Below are 26607 nucleotides of genomic sequence, written 5' to 3'. Positions count from 1 at the left end.
TATTTGTTTTTTGTTTGTTTGTTTGTTTGTTTTTTAAAGAATCTATTTGGAGTAACGATAGCTCAGAGTACCTCCTACGGTTTTCCTGTGAAGCTCTGAGACTATGCTTCTCTGATGAAGACACAGATCCGGAATGGTAGTCTTTGGTAGAGTCTTCAGAGGAGCCTTAGATGGAAGCAGAAACCTGTTTGATGGCAGGACTGAATGATTGTGGTTAACTCATTAGAATAACCAAATATATCAGAGTGGAAGAGAGTAAGTCTCTTGGGGGGCTGGTCCTTATTTCATGAGGCTTTGATTGGTATTTCCTTTGAGGGATCCAGCCCCTAGCGCACTAGCACACATAGCCCCTCTATCTCTGTTACAAGGCTGCTCTCAGACTGCAGGGAGCATCTCTCTTTGGATGTCCGTGGAGCCATTTCAATAAAGACATATGAATGCCAGGGTGCAGAGACTCCAGGTCCCTTACCCTGGTAGACAGGCTGTGGAGGTGCTGATTCTTCATTTTTATGCAGTACCCTTTGGAGGAGGAGTGAATGGGGAGAGCTCAGGAAGCTTGAGTGACATCCAACAATTTACTTGAAGGAGATTGTTCTTAAGGAGAAGTAACTAATTTTATTTGGTGGCAAGATAGAAGGCTCTAATATCGCTGGCCGCTTTCCTCACCTGTGGTCTGTTTGACCTTCTTGCTAAATAACAAACTGATCAAGCCCTGTGTCAGTCCCTACATTGATCTCTGGCCGAAGGAAGTAGAGTTTCCTGTCAAAAGTTTGTGGGGTTTATTTCTTTTTATTTTTAAAGATTTTATTTGTTGTTGTTCATGAGAGACACACAGAGGCAGAGACCTAGGCAGAGGGAGAAGCAGGCTTCCTGCAGAGAGCCCGATGTGGGACTCAATCCCAGGACCTTGGGATCAGGACCTGAGCTGAAGGAAGACGCTCAACCACTGAGCCACCTAGGTGCTCCTTTGTGATTTTTATTTCTTGAAGATGTAGGAGGGAAGTACTTTCAGATGCATTAGACAGAGGGTGAGACACTGAGCCAGAAATCAAGAGTCCTAGAACTTTCATATCTGCTAGTTAGGTCTAGCCATTCTCAGGGTTTGGGGACAGACCCTCTGCAGGGATAGAAAACATGAAGTTAGGGTTTTCTGAACTCTCCTCCTCTCTCAGAAGGGCCTTCAGTTCTGTTCATAACACTCCCCAAATTATGGGACAGTATTTCTGTTTCTTTAAAGGCAAACTCTTCTTTCACTAGCTCCACCCAATCAGAACTTCCTGGCTCAGCGGTTTCAAAGGCTAGCTACACTTTCCTCACAGTTAGAACAAAAGCTTCGAAGTCTTCTTTGGAGAAAACCTGAGAACCCATCAACTCATTCAAAAGAAGGTGAGCCTGGCCTCAGAGCAATGGAGCTGTGAGAGGCAGTGGGACATAGGGGTATGCATGGGGGTGGATTCTGGGGTGAGAGGGGAGACGAGGTGCTGTACCAGCAGCACAGCAAGGAGGATGCTGTCAGAGGGATAGTGGTGGAGGGTAGCGTGGGAGGAAGGGGACTCGTTGACCCAATGTCCACCTGTCTCATATTTAACAGGACAAACTTGCTGAATAGCATGATATACCTTCCATTAGTTGCTGTTGTGACAGGACAGCTGTTGTCCTCAAGGCAGGTCTTTAGAGCCAGAATGCAATTTAGAGACCCCTGGATCTAAAACCCTCTTTCTCCTGAAAAAGAATCTGAATCCAAGCCTGTGTGAATGTGATTTTGTTAATCTCCCAAGGATAGCCCAGTCACTAATGGCATAAGAAGTAAAAACTCAGGTTGCTGAGTCCTTTCAACATTTAAGGAGGGAAGTTGTATGATTGATAGTGTAGTAGATGAGGCAAGGCGGGAATGCCATGGGGGCGAGAGTAGCTATTCTACAAATTGCATGAAATCCTTTCGTTGCCTTCCTTAATTCCAGGCCTGCTATAAGTTACGTTTCCGGAAAGAATGTGCACTGTCTATCTCCCTTGTCCTTCCCTGATCTTTCTGATTCAGTGTAGACAGAAATGTAGAATCAAGGACCTGAGAAGGAACCAGAAAGAGGCCATAGTTTGTAATGGTTATGCATGAGCGTAGTAGTCAGTCAGACTTTGGATTGGGTCCCTCCTCTGCCCAATGCCTATTAGCACTGTGACCTTGGGCAAGTCTCTCAGCATTTCTGAGCTGCATCAATTTCCTCATTTAAAAAGATTAGATTAAGGCTGCCTGTCTGGCTCAGTTAGAAGAGTGTGTGTGTGTGTGTGACTCTGGATCTTGGGGATCATGAGTTCGAGCCCCACGTTGGGTGTAGAGATGACTTAAATAAGTAAATAAACTTTTAAAATTAGAATAACAAAATGAGCTTCCTTGCAGGCTATTTTTGGGGAGAAAAGGAAATAACGTATAAAAACTATTTATCAGGGTGCTTGGTATATTGTATACATTTAATAGTTGTTACACTACAAACAAGTTAATTTTTTAAAAAGATTTTTATTTATTTCTTATTTGAGAGAGAGAGAGAGAGAGTATGAGCATAAGCAGTAGGGAGGAAGCAGAGGGAGAGAGAGAAGCAGACTCCCTGATGAAAAAGGAGCCAGATGTGGGGCTGGGTCCCAAGACCCTGAGATCATGACCAGAGCTGAAGGCAGATGCTTAACCGACTAAGCCACCCAGGCATCCCCAAGTTAAATTTTTCACTGAGGGAAATTTTTAACTCATTCAAAGATAACTTCTGTGTACCTAAACCAGGCTTCAGCAATTATCAATTTATGTCAATCTTGTTTCATCTATAAACCCCTCTCATCTGCCCCAGATTATTTTGAAGTAAATATCAGACATTGTATCACTTTATTAGTAAATATTTGAATATGTATATCTGAAAGATAAAGACCATTAAAAATATGACTTTTTCAGACTTTGAAAAGCAATTAGGATTTTTAAAATATTACCAGATGTGTTCAGATTCCCCAATGGTCTCATAATTTTAAAAATTGTTTGAAATCAGATCCAAATAAGGTTCATAAATTGCAATTGTTTGATATCTCTTAGGTTTAGCTTAATAAGTTTCCACCTTCCTGTTTCTTTCTGTGAAATTTTTTTGTTTCAGAAAAGGGCAGTCTTTTGTCCAAAAGAATTGGACAGTGTACATTTTGTTGATTAAACCCTCAAGATGTTATTTAACATGCTCTTCCAGTTTCAGTGTTTAAATTCAGTGTATGAATTTAAATTTAAGGAGAGAATCAGATTAAGGTTTGCCTGGTTTTTTGGGTGGGAATATTTCATAGGAGCAGTTGTAAACATATCAGCATATTATGTTCACTTCTCTCTCTTCCTGTGATTTAGCAGATGCTAATGACAGCCTATAGTAAAATTGTTTCATTAAGGGTCACAAATTATTATATTCTAATTTTATCCTTCTTTCTTCATTTATTGGATGGAATAATCCTGTAAAAAGAAACTCCCCCTCAACAATTCTTTCATTTCCATGAGGTACAGTTATGTAAAATGAAAGCAATGCTTGATTCTTTCCCTTGTTCAGAATGATGTAATTATTTCCTAGCACACTACAAAGGGAACAACTGACTTCTTTTAAGAAGATGATATTGTTATGAATTCATAGATTTCAACATATTTGATATATTTCAACCCATTGGAAATATTATTCTTTTTTTTTGGAAATATTATTCTTATTGATCCCAAATTGCCCATCTGTCAGAGCCTCTTCTTGATGCTTTAGTTCTTTTGATAAGTTCTGAGTAATTTTTTTAAAAGTAATCTCTAAACCGAATGTGACCCTGATCAAGAGTTGCATGCTCTGCCAAATGAGCCAGCCAGGTGTTCCATGGTCTGAGTAATTTTTGATAGCACCCTTGCCTTATAGTATGACAAGACAGTCTAGGATCCACTTGCACGTTTCCTGGCCCAGACCTGGGATCAGTACTTTTTCCTAAGAGTCCTAATGTGTTTAGTGGGAAATAGCATTTGAAGAGCACAGTATGGTCACCAAGGGTTCTCGTTGCCACTGGGCTTGTCACTGGTCTTCAAAACTAAACACACACACACACTAAGTACAGGATAGGATTCCTAAAAAAATTTAAGATTTTTTTTGGCAGATTTTTTTTCCCTTTTTGGGCTTATGATATACCCCATTAGGGGTGGACAACGAAATTACTGCATTTTTCAAGTTTCTTTGCAACTTTTGTGTGGTTATCTATTACATGAAATACTATATGTTTCATTTGCTTTTGATTTTTACTAGTGTTTTAAGAAACATTTATTTATTTACTTACTTACTTACTTACTTACTTACTTACTTACTTATTTAAAGTAGACTCCACGCTAGAACCTAAGGTGGGGTATGAACTTAATGACTCTGTGATCAAGATCTTTTTTAAAGATTTTTTTAAAAATTTATTTACTCACGAGAGACACACACACACAGAGAAAGAGAGAGAGAGAGAGAGAGAGAGAGAGAGAGGCAGAGTCACAGGCAGAGGGAGAAGCAGGCTCCATGCTGGGAGCCAGACATGGGACTCGATCCCAGGACTCCAGGATCATGCCCTGGGCCGAAGGCAGGCACTAAACTGCTGAGCTACCCAGGGATCCCCTGTGATCCAGATCTAAGCTGAGATCAAGAGTCAGATGCCTAACTGACATGCCACCCAGGCATCCCTTATTAGTATTTTAAAATACAGTTTTTGTTGTATAATTATATAAACTATTTACAAGTCTCCCCTACTATCTGAAAGCAGAATGTTCCTATAAAATCTTTCATAAACCAAAATGACATAAAACAGAGAAACAATTACTATTAATTTCTTTGGAAACATCTTGGGGTATCCCCAGATTCCCCCAAATAATTTCCCTTATGCATTTCTGATACTTCTAGACACAACTTGCTAACAGATGCACAAAATCAATTGAGGTGAAGCCCACACACTCACATGGTTCAAAGCTCTATCCACTGGATGCTGGGATGCTGTATGGAGTTCCTGAGAGAGGGGCTTAGCAGCACCACTCTTGCTGCCTAAGATGTGTGCCTCTTTAGTGGCTCATCTAACTGTAAAACAAACTCTGAATGCTGTTTTGCTTTCAGTTTTTTTGTAAAAATGAAAATTCTCTTCAAATTTACTTTGGCTAGCAAGAACAGGCACAGAAGTAGGTCTTTCATAAGAGTAAAGTGGTATGATTTGAACTTTAAAACAGCAGGGAATAACCTGTACATGCGTTTGAGATCAGATTTGTGAAGTCTAAGTATATTCAAAGAAATGCATTTCCCAGCTTTTATTCTTGTTCCCTTCACCCTGTTCTTCCCATCCCCACAAACAAACCTTTTTGTTTGTTCACTTTTCAGATTTTCCTGCCATTGCTTTTTCATGTACATGAAATACATATATATACATATATATTATATTTTATACATATAGTTCATGTTCTTCCTTAATTAGAGAAATTGTAGGAAAGTGTGCATTATTTTCTTCACTTTGCCTTTTTTGTTTAATGAAATACCCTAGAGATCTCTTCATACTGGCATATAGAGATATTTCTTAGGCCTTTCTATACTTCTCTGTGTAAATATACCTTAGTTTATTCAACCAGTCCCTTCTTAATAGGCATTTGGTAGATTTTTTTTTTTTGCTATTACAAATGGTGATGCAGTGAATAGACTTATGCATAATTTTTATCCTGTATTTTTATCAGTGTAGCTTTGAGATGTAGGGAAGGAAAAATTCCTCCCCTACCCTTCAAGTTCTTCCAGCTGGACTAAGAACTACATTTTCTTGAGACAGATTAACGAGAGAAAAGGCAAAGTGTGCCTGGAGGCCCAGTAATGAAGTTGAGACCAAAAGAAATAACCAAGGCAGGCAATTTTTATACTTTTTAGACAAAGAGACAATGAATCTGGGAGGAATTGACAAGACAAAGAAATCTTAACTTTGGGAGTTTCAATTAGTAAGGAATTCTAAACAGACTTTGGGCTGTGATAGAAAATTAGTAAAAACGAACGGGAGTTGTCTGTACAGCCTTCTTGGCTCTAAATCTCCCATCTCTGGTCATAAGGATGTCTCTTTAGCTCCTGGGACAGGGAAGGCACCTTTTACATGGGAGATTAGTTTCCTACTTGCAGGGGGATAGAAGACGGTCTGAGTGTCTTTCTTGCACAGGCTGTCTCTTTAGTAACTTTTATTTAAAATAATCAGTATGCCAAAGTGGCACATTTTGGAGTGGCCTGCCCTTATATACAGGCATGTATCCTAAAATTGGGTCTAAATAATCTAAGGATAAACGCACATGTACTTTTGCAAGATATTACTAACTTCTCCTCTGTAGGTTTTGGACTGTTTTTCCATTCCCATTAGACATGGAGAAGAGGACCTATTTCCTCTAAACTTTTACCAACAGATTATACTAGCAAATTTTTGGATTTTTGCCAAACCTGTAGGTGAGAAATAGTATCTCCAGTGTAATTTTAATTGTTTTAATTTAGTTATCTTACTTTTCCTATGTTTGATTTATTTTTCTCTACTTTAAGTGGGTGTTAATATCTTTTTATATATTCAAGGGACATTTACATTTTTATCCTTTGAACTGTTTATTCATAAGTCTTGCTCCATTTTCTATCAAGGTGTTGGTCTTTTGTTTCTCTACTTTTAGGAATTCTGTATAGTAGGTTAATTTTCTCTTTTATTCATCATTGTTATTCTTTGTCTAATAGGAAAATTAACACTCTTTGATATGGGTTGGAAAAATTTCTCCCCTACTTTGACATTTGTGTTTTAATTGTCTACAGTGTTCTTGGCTTCACATTATCTTTTAGATTTTTATGTCATCAAATTTATGAGTCTTTTTTCTTACTCTCTTTAAAATCTTAGAAATATTTTCCCCACCCCTAGGTTACAAAGAATTTATCTGCATTTTTTCTAGTATTTTTATGGATTAACTTTTATGTTTAGATTTCTAATCTACTTAGAATTTGAATGGCATAAGACAGTGGAGGCAGTTTTGTGTTTTTCTATATGGTTTTATAGTTACCCCAATGCTGGTTATTAGTCCATCTTTTTCCCCATTGATATGAGATGCTGTCTTATTGAATATAAATGTGGCATAATATAATTGAATTGAATATTCAGGAATATAGTATGATAAGTTTGATCTGTTTTTGAATTTTCTGGTTTTGTTTCACTGTTCTCTCTATTCATTTACTGACATCATACTGCCTTAATTTTAGAGGCTAAAATGCTTTACTATGCTGTAGAGCCAGTCATCCCTCATAATTTTTCTTTCTTTTTTTAAAAGATTTTATTTATTTATTCATGAGAAACAGAAAGACAGAGAGGTAGAGACACAGGCAGAGGGAGAAGCAGGCTCCATGCGGGGAGCCTGATGTGGGACTCGATCCCGAGGCTCCAGGATCATGCCCTGGGCTGAAGGCAGCGCTAAACTGCTGAGCCACCCAGTCTGCCCAGTTTTTCTCTTTCTTGATTGTCCAGGCTAATTTTCTTTTTTACGCATCCAGATGAATTGTTAGTCAACTTTTTAGGTGTAAGGGGAAAAAAGTGGTAACAAAAAATTTTAAATTTATATAAAATAGCATAAAAGAAGTAGAAGTATCTATTAACTCAAATTTTATGAAATGATTTAAACATGAATCAGTGTTGAATTTAGTGACATGTCTTCTGTGTCTAGGTATTTTTTTCTTAATGTATTCATGTGAATGTATTATAACAACCCAAGTTTCTCATATTAAACTACCCTAGTGTTTCTGAAACCACATCTAATCATGGTGTATTACTTTTTTAGTGTCTAATAATTTATTTAGGATATTTGTATTAGTATCATAAATGACAGGTCTGTTTATTGAAATCTTCATTAGTCTTCAGGATCAATATCATACTTCTGCCATAGAAAGAATTGAAATCTCCTCCCCTTTTTAAAAGATCTTATTTATTTATTTCTGAGAGACACAGAGAGAGAGAGGCAGAGACATAGGCAGAGGGAGAAGCAGTCTCCCTGCGGGGATCCCAATATGGGACACAATCCCAGAACCCCGGGATCACAACCTCAGCCAAAGGCAGACGCTCAACCACTGGGCCACCAAGGTGCCTGAAATTTTTCCCTTCCTTTTTAAATAATCAGGAATAGCTTAAGAAGCATTGAGATTATTAGATCTTTAAGGGTTTAGATGAGTTCCCCATGAAACCATCTGGATCTATTACTCTTTTGTGTGGAAACTCTTTAGCTATTTTATTATTTCTTCCATGATAATTGAACTGTTTCATCTCTGTCTTTATGGGATCAACATGGATAATAGACTACTACACACTTTCAAGGAAGAACAAAAAAAAAAAAAAAGAAAAGAGGGGGTAATATTTTCCACTTACATTGATCCTTTACCTTCTCCTTGCCTTCCTTAAGGTCTGTGGATACTAAGCCCTAAAGCCTCTTGATATTAACATGGCTGACCCTCAGGACAACACTCTGAGGATTGTTCTGGTAGGGAAAACTGGAAGTGGAAAAAGTGCAACAGCAAATACCATTCTTGGGAGACAAGTATTTGACTCTAGAATTGCTGCCCATGCTATCACCAAAGAGTGTCAGAAAGCATCCCGGGAATGGGAAGGGAGGAACCTTCTTGTTGTTGACACCCCAGGGCTCTTTGATACCAAAGAGACTCTGGACACTACTTGCAAGGAAATCAGCAGGTGTGTTATCTCCTCCTGCCCCGGGCCCCATGCCATCCTCTTGGTTCTACAGTTGGGCCGCTACACAGAGGAAGAGCAGAAGACCGTGGCATTGATCAAGGCTGTCTTTGGGAAGCCAGCCTTGAAGCACATGATCATGTTGTTCACTCGCAAAGATAACTTGGAGGATCAGAGCCTAAGTGACTTTATAGAGAGCGCAGATGTGAAGCTAAAGAACATCAGCAAGGAGTGTGGGGACCGCTACTGTGCCTTCAACAACAGAGCCAAAGAAGCCGAGAAGGAAGCTCAAGTGCAGGAGCTGGTGGAACTGATAGAGCAGATGGTGCAGAGCAATGACGGGGCTTACTTTTCTGATGACATTTACAAGGACACAGAGGAAAGGCTGAAACAAAAGGCAGAAATCCTGAAGAAAATCTACACTGATCAATTAAATAAAGAAATTAAACTAGTAGAAAAGGAATATGCTCATTTATCACAGATAGAACGAGAGGAAAAAATAAAAGCACTGAAGATGAAGTATGAGGAACAAATAAAAAATCTAAGGGAAGAAGCTGAGAAGGGTATATTTGGAGATGTTTTAAATAGTATTATGAGGGTACTTTCAAGAATATGGCATATGTTTTGGTAATAATGTCAATTTTACTTTTGCTTCTGAATTTACTATGGCTTGTAATAGAGGTAGATTGTATTTTCCAAAGATAGCTAACAATATATTCTATCCTACTTATTCTTCTTACAATCTGACCTTGTTACTTTTCCCACTGAGTTGCAGGGTCTGTGTCTCCTACTTTGAAATTAGACAGGCTTTGTGACTGTTTTGATAAATAGCAGATGGCTAAAGCAACTTCTTGTGACTCTATGGCTAGACATGGAAAATGCCCCTTGCCCTGCAGGGGGGCTTGCCCTTGGGACTAAGCCATCATGTTGTGAGAAAGGCCATGTTGTCCATTGAGAGGCTCCCATGAAGAGGACTTGACGTCGCTGGCCTACTCCCCTGGCTCATCTTTCATTTCCTAGCCGGACCAACTTGGAAGCCATGCAAACAAGGCAACACGGAAGGAGGCTCTCTGGCTGCCCTACCACCTCAGACAAAGTTGCAAAGAGCAGAGATGAGTCCCTTCCAAATTGCAGATTGAAGAGAAAAAAAATGATGGTTGTTGTTTTAAGCCACTGAGCTTCAGAATGGTTTGTTATGTAGTGACAGCTAACCAGAGTGGAGCCCCTTCCCAGCTCCATTCGCCACCACCTCCTGTTCCCACCTGTCCCTCTTTACAGGGCCAACAAATTGAAGAAGTTACAAAATTAGCATGCTCAGGCAATGATATATAGAGTTGAAAGACTCCATTTAGGAAAATTCAAATAAGAAATCCTCGTACATTAAGTGTTAGCGCCGCTGGTAACATCACTGTTCTAGGGCTTGTCTACGAGTCCCTTTTAGGGAAGCATTGGCTTTCTCTGGACTATTGAACGTACAACTTCTGTGAGTTGATTTTTTTTCTCTCAAACTCATATTCTATTTTGGAAGATTAAGACATACCAGAGGAAAAATGAGTAAATCAAATAAATCATTATCTCTTACTTGTCAAATGAAATATTGCTTACTCAATTACCTACATATTTTGTATCCCAACTATCTCCACATGATGAGGACTCTGGAAGTTCCAGCCTTTTATGTGTGCATGAAACTTGTTATTGAAATGTGTGATAATCATGACCCTCAATGTGGAACTTAAACTAGGATTTTTTTCAAAGATTTTATTTATTTATTCATGAGAGACATGCAGAGACAGGCAGAGATAGAGGCAGAGAGAGAAGCAGGCTCCCTGCAGGGGACTCAGTCCCAGGACCCCGGGATCACGACCTGCGCCAAAAGCAGACTCTTCTCCACTGAGCCAGCCAGGTGCCCTTAATCTAAGATTTTTATAGAAGAAGATCTGAGGAAGAATTCAGGGTTTGAAGTCTACTGTGAAGGATGTGTGGGATGTGTCCATGTGGGTGATGAGTTTCTTCCAGAAACGAGAAAGTTAAAGGTGACGGGTAAGGTTGTCAGGGGAAGGGTAGGGTCAGGAGCAATAGTGTTCAGTTAGGTTTGTGACAAGTTGAATATCAGTTGCCAAAGGGTCCAATATAAATGAACTGCATTAACTTGAAATTTTGGTCTGAAGATTATGTGACAGTCTTGGAATGAATGGTAGGATAGTATATAAATATAAATATCCCCCTCAATTTCACCTGGGTCTTCAATATCCCCACCTGGCCAATATCCCCACCAAAGCTATATGCTAGAAGATCCATATAAGACTTACAAAGGAAGGAGCAAGAACCAGTTTTGTGAGGTTTAATTTGATAGCTATTTGGAGGAGTCAAGAGGAAAGGATTTTTTAAAGAATTATTTATTTATTTATTTATTTATTTATTTATTATTTATTTATTATTTGAGAGACAGCATGTGAAGAGGAGAGGGGGCAGAGGGAGAGATAATCCTGAAGCAGTCTCCCTGCTGAGCAGGGAGCCTGACTGGGGTGGGGGCAGGTGGATGAAGGGGCTTGATCCCAAGACCCTAAGACCAGGACCTGACCTGGAATCAAGAGTCAGTCACCCAACCAATTGAGCCACCCAGGCACCCCCAATTTTTTTTAAGTTTTACCTATTTAAGTAATCTCTCACTCAACTTGGGGCTCTGGAACTCAAGACCTTGAGATCAAGAGTCACATGCTGTTTTAACCGAGCCAGCCAGGGACCCCAAGAGGAAAGGACTTTTTGAAAGAGATCATTTCAGTTATAGGGACAATGACCTAATTCTAGGGGTTCATCTGGAGAACAGTCTACCTACCTGGTGCAAAACGTGACCAGGTGTAGTTGTGGGATTAAATAAAGGAGGGACCCCAGGGACTCTGATCTGTGGCCCTGCCCAGCAGATGGAGGTTCCCTCTGCCTCAAACCAAGTGAGGTGGCCTCTGGACCTTGATGTTGCCAGAGGGTGTGGCTGCGTATGTTCCGAGATTCCTGAGGGGACTTGATCTGTGTCCCTTGGAGTTTGGCTTTGCTGTCTAGTGGTCCCATGGGACATAGGACATGAAGAGACGTTGCTGTACTCTATGGAGGGAGCAGGGGACACATGGAGGTAGCTGTCTGGGGAACAGTCAAAACTTTCACTAACTGCAGGGGAAAAGTAAGTGTTGCTCATAAATTAAATGTGGGCCACAGAGGTGGGAGTCAGTTATGCATATTGTACAGAGAGGGGACACATGGAGGTAGCTGTCTGGGGACAGGGGTAAGTGAACAGCACGTGAGGAACGTCTGTGGCTCGTACCCACAGCCGTTGTTTGTGTTGGTGTTTCACTGGTGTCTACATACTTGAGCATTCATTCAACTGCATTCTCTAATTATGTGTGGTTTATTACATGTCAAAGATATTTGTATTTTCTATTTTAAATGGGGTTGTCTTGGGATGCCTGGGTGGCTCAGCGGTTGATCGTCTGCCTTCGGCTCAGGCCTGATCCCGGGATCCAGGATCGAGTCCCACGTCGGGCTCTCTGCGAGGAACCTGCTTCTCTGCCTCTCTCTCTCTCTCTCTCTCATAAATAAAAATAAATAAATAAATGAGATTGTCTTTGTATTTTTATAAATTTTAAGAGTTCTTTACACATTCTATTTTTTGTCCAATCTTTATCAAATATATACCTAAGTTCTTTATCTGGTATATGAATTGCAGATAGTTTCTCCCAGTTTGTAGCTTGCTCTTTTTTAAAAAACTTATTTCCTTACTGCTTATCTTCAGATATATATTTTCCTGATTATTTTTCATTCTTTCTATTTCCTACTATGTACACTGAAAGCTAAATTTTAATCTGCAGTTACTGCCTTAGCTGCATTTCGTAAGCTTTCTACTTGTCCAGCCTATTCCATATTTCACTTTCTTCCCCTTCCTCTTTGTGGTTTAATTGGAATTATTCGGTTTTTGCCCCCCACAAACTATTTTTTTCTCTATTAGTTTGGAAATTATATTACACTTTTCCTGTAGTCACCCAGTGATTATAAAACACAGTCTTTACTTCTCAAAGTCACAAGAAATTTACGTTTTAATTTTCTTCTATACAACAAATTACTTTAGAACATTTTAATTCTGTTCCCACTCTCCACCCCAATCTATATATTGTTATTGTTGAATATTTAATTTTCCTATTTTTTTCCTTTTTAAACCCTAGGAAGTATTAACAGTATTTTATACAGTTTACATTTGTTTAAACTTAGTCTTTTTTTATTTTCCTCCGCCTCTGATTTTACTATCTGTGATTACTCTCCTCTTGCCTCAGATATATTCCCTATAAATTTCTCAACTGAGACTGTGTTGGTGGCAAGAAATCTCAGTCTCTCTTGTCTGAAATGTATTTTTAAAAATATTTTATTCATTCATGAGAGACACAGAGTGGTGGAGACATAGGCAGAAGGAGAAGCAGACCCCCTTGCTGAGCAGGGAGCCCTGATGCAGGGCTCGATCCACCATCCCTGGGATCATGACCTGAGCTGAAGGCAGACACTTAACCCACTGAGCCACCCAGGCACCCCCTCCACTGATTTCTTCATAGTGATAGAGGAAGCCAGGGAAACAGTGGAGGCAGATTTTCAATGTGCTAAGAGAAAATAACAACTAGCCTGAAATCCTGCACTCAGGGAAATAACTGTCAAAAATGAAAGAAAAATACATACATTTCAGAAGTGCCTGGGTAGCTCAGTCAGTTAAGCGTCTAACCTCGGCTCAGGTCATGAACCTGGGTGTTGTTACAAATGTAAACCATCACAGAGAATTTCCTTGTAAGTATTGATGCTTGTGACCCAAATAAAGAATATCTAAGTAATGGTTTGGGGGTTTAATAGTACTTAAAATTTCTGTTATATCTTACATCAATCTCTGCTCCCACTCCCACACTTAAATAGAGAACGATACAGACCTTCTAGCTGGGCTTAAGCTTAGAAATGAAATATAATCCTATCCTTTCTCTCTTCAGATCACTTCAGAATCACAGACATGTGTTCATACTCTGCTTGTTTTTCTGACTTGCTTTCATTTGCTTATTTCATCTAAGGGCTGAGTCGTGCTTGTTATTTAGGTTCTATTGTTCTGGAATGTTCTTTATCCTCACTGCTAGTGCATGATTTGTTCCTTTGCCCTGTCTCTTGTTTTAAAGAAGTCATCAGGGGCGCCTGGGTGGCTCAGTGGCTGAGCATCTGCATTCAGCTCAGGTTGTGATTCCCAGGGTCCCGGGATCGAGTCCTGCATTGGGCTCCCTGCAGGGAGCCTCCTTCTCCCTCTGCCTGTGTCTCTGCCTCTCTCTGTGTGTCTCTTATGAAGAAATAAATAAAAGCTCTAATAAATAAATAATTAATGTAGTCATCATCTGGTGCTTATATACACCAGGCCAACCCCATACTATCCTCAGAGATACTTATATCTTCTATTTTATCTCTTTGGGATTGTTAGCAGTTTGTATAATCACTCCAGTGCTATGCAACTTGAAATAAAGTGTCAGGGACACCTGGGGGGCTCAGCGGTTAAGCGTCTGCCTTCAGCTCAGAGCGTGATCTTGGAGTCCTGGGATGTAGTCCCACATCAGGATCCTTGCAGGAAGCATGCTTCTCTCTCTGCCTGTGTCTCTGCCTCTGTGTGTGTCTCTCATAAATAAATAAAATCTTTTTTTTTTTAAAGGAAAGAAATAAAGTCTCAGTTATGAGGTGTAGTAGTAAACTGGCTTTCATACTGGGATCCCCCCCCCCATACTCACAGTTTGCATTTTCATGGCAGGTAGTGTCAGATGTCAATGATTAGCCTATTGCAAATGGTCTGAGCACCATCTCACAGGGTGACTTTGTACCCATCTAATTAATTAAATGAAGATCATTTACCCTCTCTTGCTTGAGCGGATGAGACCATGGAAATAGCAGCTCTCTCTCCATCAGTCACTGGGAGGAAGGAGAGGCAGTAGGGCTGCCTACACTGATACGGGCTTAAAGCAGTAGGGGCAGATGTTAGGCTGGAAGGCCTGATACGCTGAGTTGTGGGGTTGGGGACTATAGGCTTTCAGAACAGCTGAGTCACCCAGGACCCCTACAGAAAGTTCTGTTTGCAACCACTGGATGATGAAGTGGGCAGGTCTTACTTTAGCACGTTTGGACGGCTTCTCCTCTCACTTCCTCTTCTCTTCTTTTTCTCAACATCTTGTCTTAGAATTGCCTTCAAAGTTAGAGAAGGGAGCAGCACCCAGATTTTCCAGGTAAGAGGAAAAGGGGTATTTGGGGAGAGGGTAACGTGATTTGGTGGACAGAGGACCTCTCCCTTGGGTGTAGATCTTAAACCTACTGGTATATTCCTTCTCAGAAGGTATAGGTCTTGTTACTACCTGTTTCTTGTTTTTGCTGATATTAGGTTGTAACCTGTTTGTTTAAAGATCTTATTTATTTGAGAGAGCACCTCCGTGCAAGTGGGGCGGGACAGAGGAAGAGGGAGAAGCAGATTCCTTGCTGAGCAGAGGGCCTGATGTGGGGCTTGATCCCAGGGTCCTGGGATCATGACCTGAGCTAAAGGCAGATGCTTAACCCAGAGAACTACCCAGACACCCCTATAATCTGTTTTGAAGGCTGAGCCCTACAAATCAATGCATCTTTTAGGGGTTGCTGTCCAAAGGATATTTGTTAAAATAAATGATTCCTTATGATGGGGGAACAGGGGACTAGCTGGGGACAAGGCACAAGCCGGGGCAGCTCATTGGCAAGCCCTTGAGACAGGTAGAGGGACATTCTTCTAGGGACTCAACTGCCTCCATGTTCATAATGTGCTGAGGGTGAAAGTCCATCTTAGCCCGACCCCCAGGAGCCTGTAGGTCTACTTTAACATATAAAAACTCCTTTGGAAATTTCCTTTGTCTCTAAACCCCCCAAAGTACATGATCACCCCCCCCCCAAGCACATGGCGCACCCCTACACATCTGACGGGTCTCATGACTCAGGCTTAATTAGACAGGAATCAGTGACCTTTCCCCAACAATAGCTACCCCCTCACAGTCCTGGAAACCCTGCTTCCAAAATTCCTTAGAGAGCACGCTGTCCCCAAACCCCTCCTGACTCCCAGGTATATAGTGAGCCACCCCTCAGGGGCCTGGGGCAACCGCTCTTCCTGCCCACAGGTCCTGGCCTCGGGCTTTAAAAAAACCACCATTTTGCACCAAAGACATCTCAAGAATTCTTCTTTGGTCGTCGGCTCCAGACCTCACCCCACCAACCTTCACCTATATTCCAAAACTTCATCACTTTAACTATTTATAGAATATATAAATAAACTTAAAGCTTTCAGGGGTAGAGTTGGGTAAGCAGACAGAAGTCACTCCGTGGGGAGCAGATGGGAGATGTGAGAAGTACAGCTCACTGTCACCTGCCCCAAAGCCAGCACCTAGGTAAGGCCCAGAGGCTCTCTTACCCAGCTAACCTAAGTGCCTGCTCAGACAGGCCTCCAGAGGGAGGTCTGAGCCTTGCTCAGAGTTGGGGAAAAGGAATCTTAGGAGATGGGATGACAGAGATGTCCCCCCACCCCCCACCCCGCCGCCCTCAGGTGACTCTCTGCAGTTCAGGGGGAGCTAAGGACCAATGATGTTTGTTTTGTTTTTATGTTTTGTGGGTTTTTTGTTTTGTGTTTTAGAGAAGAAGAGGGGGCAGGCAGGGACCGAGGGAGAGAGAGAGACTTAAACGGGCCCCATGTCAGCATGACCTGAGCCAAAATCAAGAGTTGGCCACTTGACTGACTGAGCCACCTAGGCTCTCCCGGATGCTTATTTTTAGGGAGTAGGAGAACTCAGCCCCCAGGGTCAGTACCACAAAAGTACAGTCCTCTGTTTTAACATCGGAATTGGGATAAAACAGCACAGCACTGCAGAATGGAGAGAACCCAGGGGCACCTGGGTGACTTAGACCCTTGAACATCTGGCTTAGATGATGATTTAAGGGTCATGAGATTGAGCCCCGCATCATGATCTGTGCTGGGCATGAAGCCTGCTTAAGGTTCTCTCTCCTACCCCCTCTGCAGCTCCCTTGACTCACTTAAATAAGATTTAAAAAAAAAACATATATATATATATATATATATATATATAGAGAGAGAGAGAGAGAGAGAGCCCACATGCTTGGAAGAAGGACCTTAAGAAATACCCCAAAACTTTTGGTTTCCTTTTCTGTTATTCTACCTACCTACTCCCTAGCACCCATCACTAACATCAAGTTTGTGGCCAAAGCTGATTTTTAAAATTGTGTGATTTCCCTTCTCAGTGTACAAGAAGCTGTTTCTTATTCCTTATCCTTACAGGATAAAGAAATGAACGACTCTTCCTACAAAAGAAATATCTGTCCTTCTAATAGTGTTTAGATATTTTTTTTTTGAATGGCTTCTTATCAGATGAGCCTGGCCTTAACAACTAGTATTTTCAGCCTGTCCTAGTCAAAGTCCGCTCCAATAAGAATTCTGTGTAGGGAAACAAAATTCAACCAAGTAAATTTGAAGATCCAGTTGGTTTTATTAATGATTCCTGAATCAGGCAGCACCTTATCCAGCAAATAGAGGGGACAACCACTGACCTACACAAAAGAAAGGCACAAGGGCAGAGAGAGGGCATTAAAATAGAAGAAGAAAGGAATTTATTAGCAAGGAATGCATTGTTTAGGCACTGCTGGCTTCAGACAGTCCTTAGGATTGCCAGGAAAGGGCACCTGGAAGCAGTGCCTATGAAGTCCTCGAAGCCCTCGAAGCATTTGTTTGTGTAGAGAAAAAGGAACAATCTGGAGAGTGGAGAAGCATTGGGAAATCAGGGAGGAGAAAGCAAGAAGCTAGTTTACAGAAAAAATGAAACTGTTGGCTACACGAGGTTGAGGTTTCCACTTACTTTCTATTTCCCTAAAATGACATGTCATGTTTCTTTCTGTCCAGGAGCTCATTGCAATGGCAGCCCTGAAGTCCAGTGCAAGCTCCGGTGCCAGCGAACCCCTAAGCAGCTGCGGTGAGAGGGTGTCCAGCCCAGAGGGAGGACAGCTATTAGGGGGTGTTCTCCTGTGCTGGCCACCAGCCCTCATGCAAGCTGGAGCACTGTACCCCACCCCCATGTCTGATTTCCTCTCCATTCACTCTGGACCCTCTTGCACTTTCTCCTGGTAAAGGGCCTTTCTGTTTCTCCTCCCCTGATTTTCTACTCCCTCTCTACCAATGCCCTCAGGATGTCCTGAGGGTGGAGTTTTCCATGGTGCTGCTAACTGAATAATCATCTGAACTCCCATCCACATTTTCCCTCGGATAATCCTCACCATCCTGTATTCGATGTTCTTGATTTCTGGAGGTCACTTGTCTCACCCCAGGATTCTGGTTATCAGATGCAGGCAACTCTGCATTAGGGTTGGTTCTGCTAATCCTCAGAAGGAGAGGGGGATTCCCTATAGATTTCGTGGAAGCCAGAGTTGGGGTTCTGCAATCTCTCTCCTCTATTTGGTATTTTTAAAAGAATATTCCAGTTGACAGGGTAGATGGAAGTGGACAAAATGGAAGCAGAGAGACCACCTGGGAGCCTCTGGAAGCATGGATGCTGATGGTAGCTTGAGCTAGTGTGGTGGGCTTCCAAGTGGAGAGAGGCACAGTTTTGCAGGTGAAGTCAAGAGAACACGCTGCTGGGCCGGATGTGGAAAGTAAAGGAAAGAGAAGAATCAAGAGCAGTGCCTAGATTTTTGGTCCGAATGGCAATATTCCCCCTGAGAAATAAGATGAGGCTTATAACAGTGTCTGGAATTGTGAGTGTGGTGATGTATGCATCATCTTCAAGCCAAAATGGAAGGTTGTGATACAGGATTCCTCATGCAGAAATCAGCCTCCTTCAAGGGCTATGCGGGTAGGGTCCACCTTCTGGGAGAAACAGGCTCTCAAATGTGATTGCGCCCTGTTTATCCATCCCAGGGGTCCTGGCTCTGTGCTTAACAAATACTGAAGCCCAGGCCTGTACTGACACAGTAAGATGTGCAGAGAATCACTGAATACCAGTGCGGAAGAACTGCATAGAAGATTTGGAGTTGCACTCAAGGCTCAGAGGTTGTTCCGAGAACAGAGTTTCTGTTGCTAGGCTGCGCTGTGCAGGTGTTAGCTGTTGACTTTCCTAGGAAGGAGAATGTGCTTCATCTGGTGGAAATAAGAGAGGATAACTCCATCGATGTATGGGTTTCTTCTTTCTTTTTTGATCTATCGAAGAATTTTATAGTCACTTCAGAGAACTGTCAATATTTTCTGGCTATAATTCCTTAATGTCTTAATTTAGAATGTAAAAAAATGTAGCTAGATTCTAATCTAAGGTCTTTATTTTTTTAAAGAGTTTATTTATTTATTAATGAGAGACACAGGCAGAGGGAGAAGCAGGCTCCCTGCGGGGGGGCCCGATGCAGGACTCGATCCCAGGACCCCGGGATCATGACCTGAGCCAAAGGCAGACACTCAACCACTGAGCCACCCAGGACCCTGAAGGTCTTTAACTTTAAATGAAGGTATTCTGTTCTCTCTCGGGTCACAATCCCTGACAGGATGGTCACACATAGGAACTAGAAAGGGATGCTTTGTCTTTCTGCCCTGGCATCCCTTTTGTACCTCGCAAGGATGGGATGGTTTGTATAACCTGCCCACTTGACTCCTTAATGGAAAGAGGAAAGGTTCCATTTTGAATACAGTTTGGGGAAGGAACTCCCACTGAGAGGTCCCAAAGTCAGATTTCGTGTTACTTCCTGCATGGCTCTGATGACCAGCTACCAGCAGCAGCTCTGAGTTCTCTTCTTGAACTATTTTGTTTCCTCTTCTGTGGGCTACTTAGCTATAAAAGGTAAGAATAAGAAGCTCAAGAGAATCCTGGAAAGTATTTGGCCCTTTCCCAAGCGCTGCAAGAGGAACCTCAGGCTGTCTATAGACTTTCAATAGGCTTCTATAGAAGGGTGCTGAAGTCACTCACAGGAGGGGAGCCTCAGGCAATAGAGGAGGGGGTTGTATGAGGGGGACAGGGGCCCTGCTGGGGAAACAGCTAGATGTCCATCCTAATGCTGTGGCTTCTGTTTCCTGATATGCAAGGGCTTGGATCCCAAGACTGCAGAGACTCACAACTGAGACTTGTCTTAGTGGGAAAGACTGGAGCGGGAAAGAGTGCAACAGGCAACAGCATCCTTGGAGAGAAAGTGTTTCATTCCAGCATCGCAGCAAAATCTGTCACCAAGGTCTGTAAGAAAGGGAGCAGCAGGTGGCATGGGAGAGAACTCATCGTCGTGGATACGCCTGGCATTTTCGACACCGAGGTACAGGATGCTGACACGTGCAGAGAGATTGCTCACTGCATCCTCCTGACCTCCCCGGGGCCTCACGCTCTGCTCCTGGTGGTCCCGCTGGGCCGGTACACTCAGGAAGAACGCAAGGCCATGGAGAAGATTCTGCAAATGTTTGGACCCCGAGCTCGGAGGTATATGATTCTCTTATTCACCCGGAAAGATGACTTGGATGGCATGCATTTCCAGGACTACTTAAAGGATGCTTCGGAAGACATCCAAGAGCTGGTGGACATGTTCCGGGATCGCTACTGTGTGTTCAACAATCGAGCAACAGGAACTGAGCAGGAGGCTCAGAGAATGCAGCTACTCACCCTGGTCCAGCGCGTGGTGATGGAGAATGAAGGAGGATGTTACACCAATAAGATGTTCCAAAAGGCCGAAGAGGAGATTCAGAAAAAAATCGAAGTGTTACAAGAATTTTACAGAGCAGAGCTAGAGAGACAGAGAGTGCAGATAAGAGAGGAGTTTGGAAAGAAAATCAGAATGCTGGAGGATAAACTGGAGCAGCAGAAACGACAGGAAGAAATGGAGATGAAGTTGGCAGAGAGGGAGGCTTTCTACGCTCTAAAGCAGCAGAATGCCAGAAATGAAGTGGAGAGTGAAAGTGGGATAATTGAAATCATCACGAAAGTACTGGAGATGGCTTTCCATGTTTTCTTCTACCTATTTAAGGAAGATTAAACTGAATGAAAAGATCTCCTTATTCCCTGTGTGTTTCCTGGTGGTCCTGCCCCACCTCTATCCCCCAACTTGTTCACCAAAGTCAGAGTGCTCCGAGTTGTGTGTCCCAGGCTCTCCCAACTAAAGTGTGTAATAAAGCTCACTGTCAGCAATTGGTAGAGGTCTGGTTGACTTAACAGAGGAGGGATGAATTCTCAGTTTGTGGAACTCCAAAGCAGAAAGGACTGATGCCCTCTACCTCGTGAATTCTTCAAAGAAGATGACCTCAAACTTTCTCTATTGCTCCCTCATAAAAGTTTCTCCTCTACATCCTTTCTAGATTGCTGGATCATCTCCCTCTGCTGCTTCTACCACTTATTTTTGCCCTTAGGACATAGTGATGATAACCTTAGCCATAGGGGTGGTTAGAAAGATCAGTTCTGTGTGTTGGGTAATCTATAGATGGAGATACTTATGGAATTCTTTCCACATGATTGGAAATATGTGTTTAATTATATTTTTACAGAAGGACTCAAATTTTTCCTTACCATCTGCCCCCTGAAGAACAATGGGGCATCTGGAAAATAGATCTCTCAGAACTCAACTAAGTAAAATGCCAGAAAGAGTGGATGAAAGAGATTCAACACATAAGAGAGCAATGTTCAAACATCTATAGCAGCTCTTTGACCAACCTCAATGCAAAAATATTTGCTGAATAACCACTTTTCCTTGTGAAACCAATTGTTGCCATCACATCTTGATTGTTTACTGCTTACTTATTGCTTTGGAGGTCATCTGCACATTGCCCACCCCCACCCAGTTGAATTGTTTGTTTACTGTTACTACAATAAATCTTTTCTGTTCTCTCATATTTGTATAAAATTGGAGTCCACACTTTCTTGGAAAATACCACTGCTATGTCTTCTAAGAACACAGGGATGAGTTTCATTTTTTTTTTTTGTAAAATTTCAAGATGATTTCAGAACTAGTCTTCATCAACCTTCAAGACATCTCTCCTCCTCTTTCCTGGAACACTCCAGCCACAGTTTCAGCCCCTCCGCCAGTCCAACACCACATTCTCCTTGATTCATTCATTCTGCACTAATAGAAATCATGTGTAAACAAGATTTCAGAGACCTTTCTGGTTTTCCTGGTGCAAAAATTCCCCTTTATGATATGGATAACAAAAGTAGGAGGTGCCTCTATCCCTTTTCTCCTGGGTACTTCTCACCTAATCATTTCTAGGGCTTCCCAAAGCACATTTCCGTGTTCTACCAACATGTCCTGGTGGAAATATGTGACTTATGCCAACTCTCCTTGCTCTGCCATCTTGAAATTGGCTTCTCCATGCCCCAAGCCACTTTGCTTTGAATGAAGGTTTAAATATAAAACTTAAACCTTAAATATAAACCTCCCTTTAAAGCAATGTAAACCTTCATTAAAGCAAAGCAAAGCAAACCTCTTAAAGTTTAAATATGCCTCTCCCTTATTTTCCCAAACCACAAATGAGTTTGGACTGTACATTTACTAAAAGCTAGCAAAGGCTCGAGGATAAGAGAAGCATAACACAGAAAACTTACATTTTGAAATAGCCACTCAGAGGGAGACAGATTTGATTGCACTCTGCAGAACATAGGTGCACTTTGAGTGTACCGTTTCCATCATTGGAGTTTCAGGCAAAATTCCATTATGAATTTAACGTCCTGTTGTGTTATGACCTTCTGTAAGCAAATATTTCATCAAAGAGCCACGTATAGCTCTCCAGAAAAAGTAAATGCAGGCTTAATCTGAAAAAAAAAATGTCTTTAAGTGATTCTTTCCAGTGTAAATACATTCGATTATTCTCACCTTTGCCTTCAGGCTAATGCTGTAGGTGGAGCAGAGAAAAGGTTCTGCTTCTGAGATACAGGGGAAGATGAGAGGCCCACATGAAGTACCCTGAGAACAGTGTTACCCATTTGTCTACCAGGGTAGAAGGCAGAGAGGAGGTCCTTGATAAATACTACACACTGTGGTTCATACAATAGGAAATGAGACACGGCATATTCCCTTCCCTTGAGTTTTAGGAGTTTATAGCTATTCATCCATTCATTAATATTCATTGATTGTTTTACTGTGGGGTAGATTTTATATCATAGAAAACATGGAGAATCTAGAGATAAGTAAAACCAAGTTCCTTTTGAGAATGGCTTCACTCACTCAGCATAAAGATTTTGAGACTCATCCAAGTGGTATGTGTCCATAGCTTGTCTTCTTTTATTGCTGGTTAGGATTCCATTTGATGGATGCACCACACTTTGTCACTTCTGTACTTAGTCTTCTTCTTTTTCTTCCTCTTCTTTTAAAGGATTTTATTTATTTATTTATTTGATACAGAAAGAGAGAGAGACTACAAACAAGGGGAGTGACAGAGGGAAGGGGAGAAGCAGGCTCCCCACCAAGTAGGAAGCCCCACGCAGGGCTTGATCTCAGCACCCTGGGACCATGACCCAAGCCAAAGGCAGACACTCAATCGACTGAGCCACTCAAGTGTCCCTCTGTATTTAGTCTTCTGCCCCTAATTGATTTTTCTCATCTCACTGCATTGGCTAAAACCTCCATCATGATGCTTAATGATAGTGGATGGCCACACTTGCTTTATTCTGATATATCTTTTGTGATTTCCAGTGAAGTGAGGTACTGTCTACAGTAGTATATAATGTGTGTGTGTGTAGAAACATTTTAAGAAAGTATTTTCCAACCACTTTTTTCTTGAGTGAATAGCTATCATATTATTTGCCATGAATGGCTAATATGTTTTGTCAAGGCTTTCAAAAAATCATCTATGGGAATAACCTTATGATTCTTTTTCCTTCTATCTATTAATAAAGGTGAATGATATTCTTAGATTTTCTAATAGCAAACCAATTTTTCATTTCTGTTTTAAATCCTATTTGGTCTTGATGCACCACATTTAACAATGTGGTGCTGGAGTCTATTTGCTAATTTTTGTGTGTGGTATTTTTGTATTGATACTCGAGAGAGATAATGGTTTATAGTTTTATCTTTTTGTATAGTCTTTGTCAGGATTAGGTATCAATGCTATACTTCTTTTTAAAAAGCAAATAGGGAAATTTCCCTTAATTTCCAATATTCTGGAACAATTTAAAGAGCACTAGGATTATCTGGGCATTGAAAGTTCGGAAGGATTTCCAAGAAAAACCACCCAGCCCTGGTGCTTATTTTGTGGACTGGTTCCTGAATGGCTTTCTCTATCTTTTCCATGTAAATTGGTCTATTTCAACTTTATCTCTCTGGTGGAGACAGTGTTGGTGATCTGTATTTCTCTAGAAAATTATCCATTTCATCTCGGTCTTCACATTTATTTGCAGAGAAATCTTAACTTTTTAAAATTTCCTCTAATTCAGGGGTCATCACTTCTTATCATTTTGAAAATTTCATTTGTGCCTCTTCCTCTTCTTCTTCTTCTTTTTTAAAGACTTTATTTATTCGTGAGAGACAGAGAGAGAGAGAGAGAGAGGCCGAGACACAGGCAGAAGGAGAAGCAGGCTCCATGCAGGGAGCGACGCGGGACTCGATTTCGGGTCTCCAGGATCCCAAACTAGGCCTAAGACAGAACTAAACCGCTGAGCCACCGGCCTGCCTTCCCTTCTTTTTTCTTGAAAAAGTTAATAGTTTATTTTTTTTCAATAAACAAGAATTTTAATTTGTTAGCTAGTTAGTGTTTTGAATTTTCTACTACAGTAATTCTTGTTTTTATCGTTATTATTTGCAAACTTGAGCTTTTCCTTTGGTTTTACTTCACTGGACTTTTCCAATTTTCTCCTGAGGTGGGAATTGAACTGATTCATTTCCATTATTTTTATTGAAATAAGAAGTCTTGGGTACAATGCATTTTCCTCCCCTCATTTCTCTAAAGGAGTTCCAGATCTGTTGCTATATAGGATTTTCCTTATCATGGTCTTTAAGAAACTCTAAAGCCTCGGTTAGTATTTTTCTTTTCAATGAAAGTTTTTTAGTAGAAGGTGTTTTAACTTCCAGATTACTGTTCAAAATGATTTCTAGTCTTATTGCATTGTGGTCATAAAATTTGTTTGTGAGACTTCTACTTCATGGAACTTTACTGATGTGTGCTAATGTTTATTAATACATAATCATTTTTTATGAATATGCCATGTGTGTCTGTAGAAAGAGTATATTCTCTGTTATTTTTTTAAAGATTTATTTTTATTTATTTATGATAGACAGAGAGAGAGAGAGAGGCAGAGATACAGGCAGAGGGAGAAGCAGGCAGAGGGAGAAGCAGGCCCCATGCCGGGAGCCCGACGCGGGACTCGATCCCGGGACTCCAGGATCGCGCCCTGGGCCAAAGGCAGGCGCGAAACCGCTGAGCTACATAGGGATCCCCTATTCTCTGTTATTATAGAGAAGAGACTGCATTCTCAGTATAGCCATGAGATTTGCTTTCTTTTTTTAATATAAATTTTTTATTGGTGTTCAATTTACCAACATATAGAGTAACACCCAGTGCTCATCTGGTCAAGTGCCCACCTCCTTGCCCTTCACCCAGTCACCCCCACCCCCCACCCACCTCCCCTTCTACCACCCCTAGTTCGTTTCCCAGAGTTAGGAGTCTTTCATGTTCTGTCTCCCTTTCTGATATTTCCCACTTATTTTTTCTCCTTTCCCCTTTATTCCCTTTCACTATTTTTTATATTCCCCAAATGAATGAGACCATATAATGTTTGTCCTTCACCGATTGACTTATTTCACTCAGCATAATACCCTCTAGTTCCATCCATGTCGAAGCAAATGGGGGGTATTTGTCGTTTCTAATGGCTGAGTAATAATCCATTACTTTCTTCATTACATTGTTGACTCTTCTACCTCTTTATTTTTTGCCCACTCGATTTGTTTTGTACTGAGAATGGTGTATTGAAGGCTATTATTAAGGCATTCTTACTCATATCTCCTTGCATTTTCTGTAGTTTTTGCTTAATAAACACAGCCACTGTGCTCTGGGTGTGCACATTTTCTTTTTTTTTTAAAAAAAAATTTATACTTTTTCATTTATATAGAGAGCAAAAGTAAGGGGAGGGGCAGAGGAGGAGGGAGAGAGTGACTCTCAAGGAGACCCCGCCCCCGCAGAGCATGGAGCCTGATGTGGGGCTCCGCCTCACAATCTTGAGATCATGACCTGAGCCAAAATCAAGAGTTGAACGCTTAGCCTGCTGTGCCACCCAGAGCTCCAGTGTGCACTTTTATCTTAAGCATTATATCTCTGATATAGTTTTGTGAGAAAGGACAATGAGATGGGGGAATTTTAATTCTATTTTTAATTCCTCTTGAATTAATAGTTGCTTTTGTAGGAAAGATTCTTCCAGCAAGCTTATGCAAATGAGCCTCCTAGGACTTTAAGTCAATTGCTTCTTGTGGAGCAGTGTAGAATGCACTGGAAACAGCCTACATAGCAAAAGTAAACAAAGACTACATTTAATATAAAGAGAAGATGCAAAAAATTTTAGTTTTCTAGTCTTTCCTATCTCCTATCCATTACTTCTAGGGAAAAACTATAACTAAACATTTAATCTTATTTAAAGTAGTCCAATCTGATCTGTTAAAGAGACCCCTCAGACAGTGTTCAGTCTCCCTATTTAGGTGACTTCGATATTCTCCCCCCCAACTCCCACCTATCACATTCCTCTCCTTCAGTGGGTGATAGATGTCTATGTGGCATTGGAGTTTCTTGAGAAAGATTGGGTCCCAATCCTCAGCCTGTCTCTTCTACTTGTTGGATAATGTCCTGCATTTCTCAGGTTGTTGAAGTCCTTCAGGTACCCAACA

At 41.3% G+C, this 26607-nt stretch overlaps 2 protein-coding genes across 5 annotated transcripts; both read left to right on the top strand.

The window, feature by feature from the left end:
* Positions 1 to 1334: 1334 nt before the first annotated feature.
* Positions 1335 to 21611, top strand: GIMAP4 (GTPase, IMAP family member 4). Of its 4 annotated transcripts, XM_055334600.1 has the most exons (4): positions 1335 to 1386; positions 14951 to 14996; positions 17693 to 17762; positions 19853 to 21611. In XM_055334600.1, the coding sequence occupies exons 3-4, from the start codon at positions 17705 to 17707 to the stop codon at positions 20782 to 20784; spliced, it is 990 nt and encodes a 329-aa protein (XP_055190575.1). In that variant the 5' UTR covers positions 1335 to 1386; positions 14951 to 14996; positions 17693 to 17704; the 3' UTR covers positions 20785 to 21611. The 4 variants fall into 4 exon arrangements, with proteins under 4 accessions (XP_055190575.1, XP_055190577.1, XP_055190578.1 ...); XM_055334602.1 differs by lacking the exon at positions 14951 to 14996 and having other exon boundaries at positions 1345 to 1386; XM_055334603.1 differs by lacking the exons at positions 1335 to 1386; positions 14951 to 14996 and adding an exon at positions 10121 to 10204.
* Positions 1349 to 9377, top strand: GIMAP7 (GTPase, IMAP family member 7). Its single transcript, XM_055334604.1, has 2 exons — positions 1349 to 1386; positions 8438 to 9377. Exon 2 carries the CDS (start codon positions 8477 to 8479, stop codon positions 9350 to 9352), a length of 876 nt encoding a protein of 291 aa, XP_055190579.1. The 5' UTR covers positions 1349 to 1386; positions 8438 to 8476; the 3' UTR covers positions 9353 to 9377.
* Positions 21612 to 26607: the final 4996 nt, after the last annotated feature.

The sequence above is a fragment of the Nyctereutes procyonoides genome, unplaced genomic scaffold (assembly GCF_905146905.1).
Source record: "Nyctereutes procyonoides isolate TBG_1078 unplaced genomic scaffold, NYPRO_anot_genome, whole genome shotgun sequence".
NCBI lineage: Eukaryota > Metazoa > Chordata > Mammalia > Carnivora > Canidae > Nyctereutes > Nyctereutes procyonoides.
This window is presented reverse-complemented; position numbering and strand designations above follow the sequence as displayed.

Coding starts and splice junctions, on each gene's coding strand:
- GIMAP7 (XM_055334604.1), top strand. CDS start 8,477: ATGGCTGACCCTCAGGACAACACTCTGAGGATTGTTCTGGTAGGGAAA.
- GIMAP4 (XM_055334600.1), top strand. CDS start 17,705: ATGGCAGCCCTGAAGTCCAGTGCAAGCTCCGGTGCCAGCGAACCCCTA. Junction 17,763..19,852: donor CGAACCCCTAAGCAGCTGCG/GTGAGAGGGTGT, acceptor CTGATATGCAAG/GGCTTGGATCCCAAGACTGC.